The sequence below is a fragment of the Rattus norvegicus genome, chromosome 10, assembly GCF_036323735.1.
Source record: "Rattus norvegicus strain BN/NHsdMcwi chromosome 10, GRCr8, whole genome shotgun sequence".
Taxonomy (NCBI): domain Eukaryota; kingdom Metazoa; phylum Chordata; class Mammalia; order Rodentia; family Muridae; genus Rattus; species Rattus norvegicus.
In genome coordinates this window covers 93,014,457-93,027,173 of record NC_086028.1, presented here as the reverse complement: position 1 = coordinate 93,027,173, position 12,717 = coordinate 93,014,457, and the positions used below count along the sequence as shown (strand labels likewise).

Sequence of the window (12,717 nt, the reverse complement as noted above, 5' to 3'; positions counted from 1 at the left end):
CACACACACACACACACACACACACACACTCTCTCTCTCTCTCTCTCTCTCTCTCTCTCTCTCCCTGCACTTGGTGTTAGGAAATCTGTTGCTGCCTTCAACCTGTGCACAGAACCGGTTGCACTGCTGTTTATAAACTGAACACTGAGTCTTGGTCATCTTGGCTCTAGGTCATCCCAACAGTCCCTTTGCATACATTCATACCCCTTTATAGTCTGTCTTTGTTTTTTTGAGGCAAGGTCTTTCTGAATAGCCTTAGCTGTTCTGGAATTCACTATGTAAATGGAGCTGCCCTTGAACTCACAGAGATCCTCCTGCCTCTACCTCCCAAGTGCTGGGATTCACAACATGTACTACTATGCCCAACACCTTTTTTTCTCGTTTTTTGAAACAGGCCCTGGCTGTCCTGAAACCCTCTGTTTAGTTATGCTGGCCTCAAACTCAGACAGTCCTGCCTCTGACTCCCAAATGCTAGAATTAAAGGTGTGTGCTACCACGGCCCATTTTGTTTTGTTTTGTTTTTAATAACCTATTTTAAAAATTAGTCTAAGGGTTCCTGGTGAATCAAATCCCACCCCTGCTCTGCCCCAGCCTCTATAGCAGCCCCCAATCACTCATGTGAATGACTCAGAAGGCCCGACAGACCCCACTGCCCTACTCTTTCCCTCCCCCTCACTCACTCTAGAATCATACCAGTGCAGGTAGTATTCACATTTGACTGTGATGCCTCTGCCTCAGAGTCCCTGCACCGTCTGCCTGTTCCCTTTCTCCAGAGCTCCACATCCCTACTTCCCCTTCCTATCACCTTCTCATTGGCTGGCCCGGAACATCCTGGGTAAACACCCATGGGCAGCATAGCTGCTCCGAGGTTCCTGGGCCCTCACCTCCCTGCATGCATCAACCTAGTGTACAGCCACCTGAAACAGCCAGTGCTCCTACCTATTCCCCTGCTAGACTGTGACAGGGAGAAGGCCTCTCTCTCTTACCAGTCTACGTGTGAAGTTTCTAGAACAATGTCTATCAGACTATTGTGCTCGATAAACACATATTAAATGAGTGAGTACCATAACACAGTTTGTAAAGTTTTAAATATAGTTGTTTGCCATTGAGAATGTTCAGCAATCACCAGGTATTTCCCTCGAATCTGTTCAGGCCCAAGCTAGCTCATTTGTACAGAAGGTGTCCAGCATATGGTCCTTGTAACTACGGGTACATCAACAGCTCGTCACTGGTGTACCAACAGCATCCACTCACCAACTGCAAGAATGAGGCAATTCTGTACAGAAGACTCTCGATTTTGATGCGCTCAATCTCCACTGGGCACGGCCCTGCGAAGTCTGTCATGGAGTACTGGCCAAGAGAGAGCAGGGCGTCTGTGCAATGCTGGAGGGCCATGTCATAGTCCTGCCTCTGCAGTGACGCGCACGCTTGTTCACATGACCTTTCAGCTCTTCTGTCTTCCATGACTCAGGGACAAAAATCCTAAACATGAGAAAAGAATGGTTGTGACTTAAAGACTCGGCAAAGGGCTGGAGACACGGCTCAGTGATCGAAAGCACTGGCTGCTCTTGTAGAGAACCCAGATTTGGGACCGAGGTTCAGCTCCTGGCCAACTCACAGCCAACTCTAATGCCCTGTCAGGTACCTGCATGCCCGGAGTGAACATACACTCGGAAGCACATACACAGGCAAAACATATCTGCAAATAATTGAAGGTCTTAAGAGTATGTGTTTAGGGGCTGGAGAGATGGCTCAGCGGTTAAGAGCACCCGACTGCTCTTTCAGAGGTCATGAGTTCAATTCCCAGCAACCACATGGTGGCTCACAACCATCTGTAAAGAGATCTGATGCCCTCTTCTGGTGTATCTGAAGACAGCTACAGTGTACTTATATATAATAAATAAATAAATCTTTAAAAAAAAAAAAGAGTATGTGTTTAAAAAGAAAATGAGACAGATATATAGTAAAACTTATACACTCTCCCCATTGTACCTCTCCCAATGGAGAGGCTTCCTCAGCAAACCTTCTGGTCATCGCAGCTGTGGGAAGAGTAAAATTAACACGCATAATTTATGAAGCCTGTATTTCCTAAGACCCATGCTAACCTACCACCATAAGCCCCTAGGATCGAATTCCTCCTAAATGAAACATAAATGAATGCTACAGGTACACATAACAACAAGATTCCACTTTTCTGACCAAAAGAGCAGAAACTTTTCCTGTCTAAACCTTCAAGTTTCAGCCTCTCTCTAGTCTTACACTTCTGGCACTGCAGAAAATCAAAATCCATATTGTGTAGGATTTTTTTTTCTCACACCCGTCTAGCCAAAGTCTGAGCTGGGCCTTCAACTCCGCCCACATTCCCAGAGGGCCAGGCTATATGCGAACAGCCCCAAACACAGAGATAAGGCATGAGGTCACTGCTTTCCAGGATCTCAGAGGTTAGCAGAGGAGCCAAAACTCAGGCTACCAAAGACCAGAAAGAGGCTCCATCTGAAGCGTGAGCTGGCTCAGGAGGGGAACAGGAGTTCACAGCACAGACCACAGCAGGAGCAAACTTCAGCTCTGCAGAGACATCAGGTCAGCTGAACCAGAGGGCTCAGCAGGTAAAGGCGCTTGCCACCCAGTCTGGCGGCCTGTCGATCCCTGATAAGCACAAGGTAGAAGAACGAACTTCTGCAAGCTTTCCTCTGACATACGCACCCACACATGCACACATGCAAGAACATTTTTCAAAAAATGTTTAAAAAAGGAAGTGTTCAGCTGAACTCAGCAAGAGGAGATAAACCACACGTTAAACTCGAGATGCCAAAACTTTGCAGTAGAGTAGGGTAGGGAGGACTATGGGTCAAATACTAGGAGAGTCGGAGGTTCTTCCCACAGTCAGCACGGGAAGGACAGGTTGTAAACAAAGGTGGGACCTATTAACGACTCGATGGTAGAGCCCGGGGGTGGCATGTACAGGGTTGAGTTTGATTCCCGGGACTATGAAAGGGGAGGAAAAAAAGAAGCAATCTATCAATGTCAGTCCTCTGAAGGAAGGTCAACAGGCGGGAATGGCAGCACTGACCACTAAGGGCACACTACAGGCAGCGAGGCGACTCCGTGGGAAAAGGTGCTTGCCGAAACACTGACAACTGAAGCTGGATCCCAGGGTACCACACAGTAGGAGCGAACCAGCTTCTGTGACCTGGCACAGGCTCTGTGGCACATCTTCATTCACGCAAAAGTCAAGTCTTTTTCAAAATATGGTTTTGAAATTAACTAAAACCTAAGAAGCTGGGCACAGCTGTGAGGGATGTTTCTGGGCTGGATTATTTAGGTGGGAGACCCACACTGAATCTGGATCGTATGAAATCAGATTACTAACCCTATTCTGGTCCACACTTCCTGGTGATAGCCTACGTAAAGGGACAGGGAAAAAAGAAGCTCTGCTTTTCGCCTGCTTGCCCTCACCCACACAGGAGCGTTCACCTGTCCTGTTGCTGAGGTACTCACTCCCATGCCCGTGTTAGAACCTACTTCTTCAGGATTCCGACACAGACGGAATGGGCAGCTCTCCAGGACAGGGACTCCAGCAGCAGATAGGGACAGCTGAGACATCCAGTCTTGTGGATTGAACACCTACTGGATCCCTCCCCTTTCCATGGGAGACAGCCATGGTTGGACTACTTGGGATACATCCTATAAGCCACTCTAATAAATCCATACATATTAGTTTACTCTATCAGAGAGAGAAAAACCAGTAAAACGGCTCAAGGAGACAGTAAGAAGGCCAGCAAGACCGTTTAGTAAAGGTGCTTCCTGGAAAAGCCCACCAGCTTGTCTGACCCACAGGACTTACAGTGGAAGGACCACTAACCCCCAAAAGTTGTCATCTGGCCCCTCATGCATGTGCACCACGACTTGTGCTCACACTTGTGTAGTAAAAGTTAGAGCGGACAGCAGGGACTCAAGCCTGCTTCTCCCCATCCCTTCACAGAGACTGTAAGAAGTGGCAGCGACAGCACTGCTTCAAGACCGGCTCCTGCCAACCCTCCTCCCCACCCTCATCAAGGCTGTGGCCTGCTTCGATTGGTCAATCCTTAGCCTTCCTTCTGCTCTGACAACCTCCATGCTCCCTGTTGTCCTTATAGAGTCCATCTGTCCCATCACCTCCTCAGCCTGCAGCAGCAGTTTCCAACCTGTGGGTCGCAGCCCTTTCACGGGGATTGCCCAAGACCATTAGGAGACACAGATGTTTACATTGATTCAGAAGCTAAATTACAGTTATGAAGTAGCAACAAAAATAATGTCATGGTTGGGGGTCACCACAGCATGAGGAGCTGTATTAAAGGGCCCCAGCGTTAGGAAGGTTGATAAGCACTGGCCAACGGAAATGCTCTTGGCTAGCATGCCCAGCTCCAACCTCCATAACCCGGCTCTGCCCTCAGTAAACTGTTCTGCAGCCATAAACTGCAGTGCGGGATGAGAGGCTTCAGAAATGAGCACCGCCCTTCAACTTCCCACACTGTGATTCTTCAGAAGACACAGACACCCTGAAGGAACAGTAAGAGGGGTCAAAAGGGACATCACCAGTGTATATCAGCAGTTAGCAAATACAAGTAGTATATAAGATGCAATACAATATCCTCTAACTCTCTCAATATAAAGAGAGAGAGAGAGAGAGAGAGAGAGAGAGAGAGAGAGAAGAAAGGCACATGAAGGCTAAAGGTTAACATAAGCATCTTCCTCAATTACTCTCAACCTTCTTTTGAAGTGTCTCACTATGTAAGCCAGACTGGCCTTAAAGTCACCTCTGTGCGTTTAAGAGATCCATCTGCCTATTACTACTACTACTACTACTACTACTACTACTACTACTACTACTATTACTATTATTTTATGCTTATGGGAGTTTTTCCTAAACCTGGTGTTCACAGAGGCCAAAAGAGAGCATCTGATCCCTGTTACAGTTTGACCCACTAAGTGGGTGCTGAGGACAAACCAGGACCCTCTGGAAAAGCAGCCTTCCCTCCGTCACTCCAGCCCTTACCTCTGCCTCTTGAATAGTGGGACTAAAGCATGCATCATAGCCAGCCTGGTGCAACATGCCTTTAATCCCAGCACCCAAGAGTTCAAGGCCAGCCTGATCTATGACAGAGCCTAGGACAGCCAAGGCTACATCGGAAGGCCCTGTATCAAAAACAACGATGTGCCTCACTACATCGAGTTTACTCTGTTTTTTTTTTGTTTTTTGTTTTGTTTTGTTTTGTTTTGTTTTTTGGTGGTGGTGGTAGTGGGTTTTTTTTGTTTTTGTTTTTGTTTTTGTTTTTGAGATAAGGTCTCTTACTAAATCTGGAGTTTATCAATTTGGTTAGGTGGGCTGGCTAAAACCTCCAAGGATCTGCCTGTTTTCCCAACACTGGATTACAAGTCCACATTACCATGCCTGGCTTTCCTTGGATGCTAGCATCTGCACTCAGATCCTTGGGCCTGTATGACAGGCCTTACCAACTGAGCTGTTTTTTCCCCAACTCCTGGGGTTTTTAACTAAAAACAAAATATGGTTTTAAATGTTTATACTTAACATGTTAAGTGTTAATACTTTTTAGGCTTCTTTGGTTTTTTTCAAAACAAGATTTGCCTGTGTTCCCCTGGCTGTCTTGGAACTCACTCTTAGACCAGACTGCCTGCCTCTGCCTCTGCCTCTCAAGGGCTGGGATTCCAGGCATTCGAGCATCACCTGCTTTTTGTTTTCATTTTTTTTTTTTTTTTAACAAATTAGTCATTTAACATAAAAATAAAAACTGTGTTACTAACTAACAAGATAATTTGACAAATAAATGGCATCACTTCAGTCTTTTTCCTGGTCTCCTTGCAAACTCCCTCAGCTCCCTGCACATGCTATACATTTCCCAGTTGGGTTTAAGAGAGTTTAAATAGTTCAGTTATGATTTGAATTTATGTCCCTAATATAAACATGTATTGACTTGGTAGAATCAATTATCAAACAAAAATCAAAAACTACTCATTTCTGGATTGTTGCAGTGACTCTGCCGTCCGCCACACCTAAGACGAGCATTACAGGGATGCGGTGACAGCTCAGTGGTTAGAAGCACTTTCTGCTTCCCCAGAAGACCCAGGTTCAGTTCCCAGCATAGTCATGGTGGCTCACAGCCCTCTGTAGTTCTAGTTCCCAGAGACCCAATGACCTGGCAAGATCTCCATGAACACTGCATGCATATGATACACACACATGCAGGCACCTGTGAACATAAAAAATTAAAACTTAAATTTTAAAACAAAACAAAACAAAAAAAGAACAGTATTACAGAACAATCACTAACCCATGGCACACACCAGAGATACGTCTGTGCTGCAGAGAGCTGTCCCACGTACAACAGTCTGTTGAACAGCACCCCCAGCCTCTACCTCCCAGACACCACAGTCCATCTGCCAACTTGAAATAATGATAACCGTCACTAGGCATTAACGAAATCAGCCTCAGTTAGGAGCTGATAGATAGGCACACAGATAACAGAAAGGTAAGCCATATAACATCCAGCTGCCAGGAAGACTGAGGCAAAACGGATCCCACACTGACAACCTGCCTGAGCCAAGAAGCAAGTTCAAGGACAGCCTGGACAATTTAGTAAGACCCTGTCCCTAAATGAAGTAATTAAAAGGGGCCATCAAGATGGCTCAGTGGGTAAAGGTGCTCAAGGCTGACTGAGACTGACTTTGATCCCTGGGACCCACACAGTGGAAGTGTCTCTAAGAAGTACTTTTATAATTTTATTTCTAATTATGTGTACATATGAGTGCAGGTACCCTGGAGGCCAGAGGTGTGGGATCCCAGGGACTGGGATTATAGGAGGCAGTAAGATGCCCAATGTGGGTGCTGGAAACTGAACTCAGATCCTCTGGAAGAGCAGCAAAAGCTCTTAACCACTGAGCTAGCTCTCAGCCCCAACTTTTGGGTTTTTGAGACAGAATCCAGCTTACAACTCAAGAGCTATCTCTCCAGCCCCCTTTTTCAAAGATTTATTTTATTTTTTAATTGTGTTACGTGTCTGTGCATGTATTAAAAACAAAAGTCTAAGGAACAAGGGGTTGGGGATTTAGCTCAGTGGTAGAGCGCTTGCCTAGGAAGCGCAAGGCCCTGGGTTCGGTCCCCAGCTCCGAAAAAAAGAACCAAAAAAAAAAAAAAAAAAAAAAAAAAAGTCTAAGGAACAAGAGGGCTGGGGTTACAACCCAGTGGCAAGTGTTTGCCTTCCATTAATAGTCCTAGAATAAACTCCAAACACCACAGGAAAGAAAAGAGACAAACCAGGTACCAAAACGCAAATTATCCCACAAAATTCACAGCCTGTACCTAAACAAATACTATAAACACAAGTAGCAATAAAAACAAACTAATACTGCCCATGCTATGTATGTGTCCTCGGGAACAATGACCTGACGCAGAGCGGACTAAGGCACAGGCCCCACCTTGAAAGCTCACTCACGTGGCCTGGAGCACATGACTTCACCTGAGGTCTCAAAACCATCTGGGAATGGACAGTGAGACCGCCAAGTCTTCCCTTCTTGGGTTCCTCTGTGAAGCACTTAAACTGCTTCACAGTGGTAACTCCCCTAAACTTGCAGAGTTTCACTTATGTAAAATGGAAATCACTTAACACTTAGTACTTTCCAGCTGGAACTGGTTCAGAGGTTAAGACACCCAAGTTCAGTTTCCCAGTGCCCACACGGCAGTTTATAACCATCCATAACTCTACTACATGCTGGCAAAACACTCACGTGCTAAAATAAATATATCTTTATAAAGAAATCCAGGGGCCTGGAGAGATGGCTCAGTGGTTAAGAACATAGACTGTTCTTCCAGAGGTCTTGAGTTCAATTCCCAACAACCACATGGTAACTCACAACCATCTGTAATGGGATCTGATGCCCTCTTCTGGTGCACCTGAAGACAGCTACAGTGTATTCATTTAAATAAAGTAAATAGATCTTTGAAAAAAAGAAAAAGAAAAAGAAATTCAGGGGCTTGGGAGATAGTTCAGTGGTTAAGAGGACTGACTAATCTTTCTGAGGACCCAGGTTCAATTCCCAGCACCCATAAGGCAGTTCACTTCAGTCTGTAATTCCAAGATCTGACACTCTCACATAGATATACATGTAGACAAAACACCAATGCATATGAAATAAAAAATAAAATGTTTAAAAAAACAAAATAGAAAGTCAGAGTTCCAGCACTTGGGAGGCAGAGGCAGGTGAATTTCTACGAGTTCAAGGTAAGCCAGAGCTACAATGAGACTCTGTCTCAAACAAACCAACACCCAAAAATATAAAATAAATTCAGTACTATTGTTGAAGACAATAAAATATCACTCTATGTGACAACTTTGCCTACTTGGCACAGGAATAATTTTCTTCCCGGTAAACAGGTAATGGTTGTGTGGGCACAGCCACCACCTCCACAGACACCATACTTACATGCACAAACACACGTGAGCACATAGATACACAAACAATTGAAAATACAGTAAGAAGAGCAAGCACGATGGCACGTGCCTTTAATCCCAGCACTCAGGGAGGCAGACAGGAGGATCTCTGAGTTCAAGGCCAGCCTGGTCTACAGAAGGAATTCCAGGACAGCCAAGGCTTCATAAGAGCTAAGAGAGAGATCATGCTTCAAAAAAGCCAAGTAACAATAATAAATAATAGTAGGAGTAGTAGTGGTAGTAGTAATAGTAAAAGAAGATATTCAACACCATTAGCCCTCCCACAAATGCAAATTAAAACCAGGATTAGGTATCACACACTGAAGAGATGAGTCTCAAGGGCTGTGGCTACAAAGATGGCTTGGCAATTAATTATGAGCACTTGCTGCTCTTCTAGAAAGCCCCAGTTTCAGTCCTGCTGTGTACATATCAAAGAGTCTGGCGCACACCTACAGCCTCAGCTCCACAGAAAGCTAAGACAGGCTCCGAGGGGCTGCTGGCTTCGGGACCTGGGGCCACCTGGTTTCCAGGCTAGCCAGAAAAACCAAGCCCCCAGTTCAAGACAGATTGTGCCTCCAAAGGAACAGGCCGAGTGACAGCATCTGTCACCTTCTGTCCTGCACATATGAGCCCGCCCATACTCACACACTGACATACATGTCTCAGTATCACCTCTTGTTCCATCCACTTATCCCAAGACAATGAGAACACAAAAACCTGTAAATAAATGTTTACAGCTGCTCTATTCAGAATTGCTAAAAATGAAACTCAAGCATCCTTTAGCAGCGAATGACGAATAAAGTTAGTGCTCCCACAGTGGAAAACTACTCAGCAGTGAAAAAGGCGACCTACAACAAACAAGCTGGGTGACACCAATGGCTCAGCAGGAAAGGTGCTCGTCATCAAACCTGAAGATCTGTTAGAGCCCCAGAGCCCACTAGTGGACTCGGAGAACTGACACCCAAGAATGATCTGTCCTCTGAACTCTGCATGCAGGCAGTCAGGTAGACAGACACACAAAACAAACAAACGAGGAGATTAATAATTAAGAGCAGAAAGCAGTCCTCATACTTGCAGACTGTGTGGTCAGTGACAAGCCAGGGGAAGCACAATACTCAAGGGCAGCATGAGTGGGGGATGTGGCTCTGCACTGGAGACTATGTAGATGAAGTCTGCCTAACCCATATGTGCATTCAACTAGGAGACCTATTCACCAAAACAAATCAGTTCTTCTGAGCATGGTGGCTCATGCCTTTAATCACAGCACTTAGGAGGCAAGAGACAGTTGGACTCTTGTCAGTTCAAGGCCAGTCTGGTTTGCAGAGCTGTTTCCAGGATAGCCAAAGACAAAAACCCATCTCAGAAAAAAAATAAATAAAATGAAATAAGATAAAACAATCAAATATAGGGGTTGGGGATTTAGCTCAGTGGTACAGCGCTTGTTTAGCGAGCGCAAGGCCCTGGGTTCGGTCCCCAGCTCCGAAAAAAAGAAAAAAGAAAAAAAAACAAACAAAAAAACAATCAAATATAAACAGAGTAAAACAATACCAATAATGAAATAAGGATAAACCTTGGTGTCATAATTGACACACTTTTAGAAAATGGGGAAAACAGATGCAAAATAAGAGGGAAAAAAGCTTGCAGCCTTCCTCCTCCGTAGGCTGAAAAGCAGGAATGCAGCCTCAGAAAGAGCAGTTTCCAATAAGCCAACTGTTGGAGGTCATCTGGCACAAAACATAGGATGCTTTTGAAGAATTCCATCAGAGCTGGATGGCTGGTCTGGGTCCAAAGTAAATGCTGAAGAAAATAAAATCAATGGCGTACCAGAGCGCGGGAGGCAGACTGGCCAGGACCAAGCATCTGTCTGTGACAGCACCAGGAATCAGCAGACCACCTTAAATCAAGTCATGAAATCTACTCATTTCTTTGAGAAGCTGTGGAACTTGCTGCTTTGTGGACCAGGCTGGCCTCAACTCACAAGAGACCTGCCTGGTGGGATTAAAGTCATGAGCCACCATGCCCACCCTATTTTTATTTGAAAACAAAATCATTACTAGATGTGGCAATATACGTTTGTAATCCCAGCATTTAGGAGGCTGAGGCAGGAAGATGCCACAAGTCCAGAGCCATCTCCAAAAACAATGCAAAAGGAGGGGCAGAAGAGAAAGTTCATCTGTAAAATATTTATAATCCCCGCACTGGGATCCCTGGGGCTTGCTTGCCAACTGTGTTGTGAGCTCCAGGTTCGTGAGAGACCTTGTCTCCAAAGATAGATAAGATAGATAGATAGATAGATAGATAGATAGATAGATAGATAGATAGATAGATAGATAGATAGATAGATGGATGGATGGATGGATGGATGGATGGATGGATGGATGGATGGATGGATGGATGGATGATGGATGGATGATAGATAGATGGATGGATAGATAGATAGATAGATAGATAGATAGACAGACAGATAGACAGAGAGACAGACTAAGGAGGATCTGCAACACCAGCCTCCACCTTCACACTGTGCACACACTACACACATACACAAACCAACCTGTTGCATTCCTTACACTAACTTCTCTTGTCAGTGTGGCCACAATGCTCTTTGATCTCAAAACCTCTAGGATTTAAAGAGCAAATAGCAACTGTGAGCAAACTCCAGGGAGCAACAGTGATAACCAAAATGTTGTCACTCTGAAGTCAGGACGATTTCTACACCTGTCTCCTCTTTCCCTCTATCAACACAAAACTGTCTACTTCACAATTAACTTAAAGGACCCATATGCATTTGTAAAGGTTTAGAAGACTAACAGCTATATTTAACCTCCTCTCTTCTTTCACTGAAATTACGAACAGCCCTCACTGATTCTTTTTCTTTGTGGGGGACGGGGTGTCATGTCAGTACTGGAAGTTGAGCCCAGGGCCCCGCAGATGCTAGAAAAGCACTCTAACACTGAGCTGTACGCCCAGACCCATAACTGATTCTTGATCAGACCCCCCCAAGATAGCTTCCTTTTGAACTAAACATCCTATGTATACATAGACAACAGTCATAGAAGAACTTAAGAGACAAAATTATATACGAGGTTCTTGGAGCTGACGGACGTAGCTCAGTGGCCTGCCTAGCATTCATAGGTTTTGATTTCCAACATCAACACACCTGTAGCCCCAGCACTCAGGAGGCAGAGGCAGGAAGATGAGAAGTTCAAACACACCCCAGCTACACCGCAGAATTCAAGACCATCAGTCTCAAGCAGGGCTGGTAAGGCTGGCTCAGCAGACAACAGCACTTGCTGCCCAACCACAGACATGAGTTCAAGCTCTGGACTCACACGGTGGAAAGAGAGAACTAACTCCTGCCAAGCTATCCTCTGACCTCCATGTGGATGCCATGGCATGCCCCTGCCCATATACATGCATGCAGGCATGCAGACTCACACATATATACATGACACACATAAACAATAAAGGTAAAAACCTATTAATAACTGGACTCTAGTCATAGCAAACAAAAAATTTAATAGATTTGGTCATATTAAATATGCTTAAGTTTCTTTACAAAACAAAGAATATAAACATTTTAGAGCTGGAGATCTGGCTCAGTGGTTAAGAGCACCGACTGCTCTTCCAGAGGTCCTGAGTTCAAATCCCAGCAACCACATGGTGGCTCACAACCATCTGTAATGAGATCCGATGCCCTCTTCTGGTGTGTCTGAAGACAGCTACAGTGTACTTACATATAATTAAATAAATCTTTTTTTAAAAAAAATTTAAAGAGAAGAACTACTGGAAAACTTTGAAATCCTTTTTTTTTTTTTTTTTGTTCTTTTTTTTCCGGAGCTGGGGACCGAACCCAGGGCCTTGCGCTTCCTAGGCAAGCGCTCTACCACTGGCTAAATCCCCAACCCCCGAAATCCTTATTTTTTAAGCTAGCCACATGCCTCTATTTTGCCTGTGGGATTTCCAGAATTATCCTAAAGAAGACTATACTACAAAGTCATTGTGCCATGACCACAAGAAGAAATTCAGACTGACCTACATGACCCTCAGTGCCCGATGAGCGGCAGGGTCGACGGACAAGCAGAAAGCATGAGGTCTGCCAAAACCACAATGCACGGGACTAGCCTGGCCTGGAACTCACTACATGGTGCAACTGTCATGATTCCTCTGGGAGAAAAAGTTAACAGCATTACCCACCCCAGGGCACATGATTCCAAGATGCCCACTGAGAAAT

The 12,717-nt window shown here is 45.0% G+C and overlaps 1 protein-coding gene across 16 annotated transcripts in view; it reads right to left on the bottom strand.

The window, feature by feature from the left end:
- Helz (helicase with zinc finger) overlaps positions 1-12,717 on the bottom strand; it is a 165,830-nt gene that overhangs the window by 117,695 nt on the left and 35,418 nt on the right. For all 16 annotated transcript variants that reach the window (XR_010055158.1, XM_063268757.1, XM_039085638.2 and 13 more), the window contains one exon: positions 1,255-1,482. Coding sequence is in view for 15 of the 16 variants with exons in the window: in XM_063268757.1 (XP_063124827.1) it covers positions 1,255-1,464 (210 nt within the window). In the remaining variant the exon portion in view is untranslated. The remainder of the gene's footprint in view (positions 1-1,254; positions 1,483-12,717) is intronic.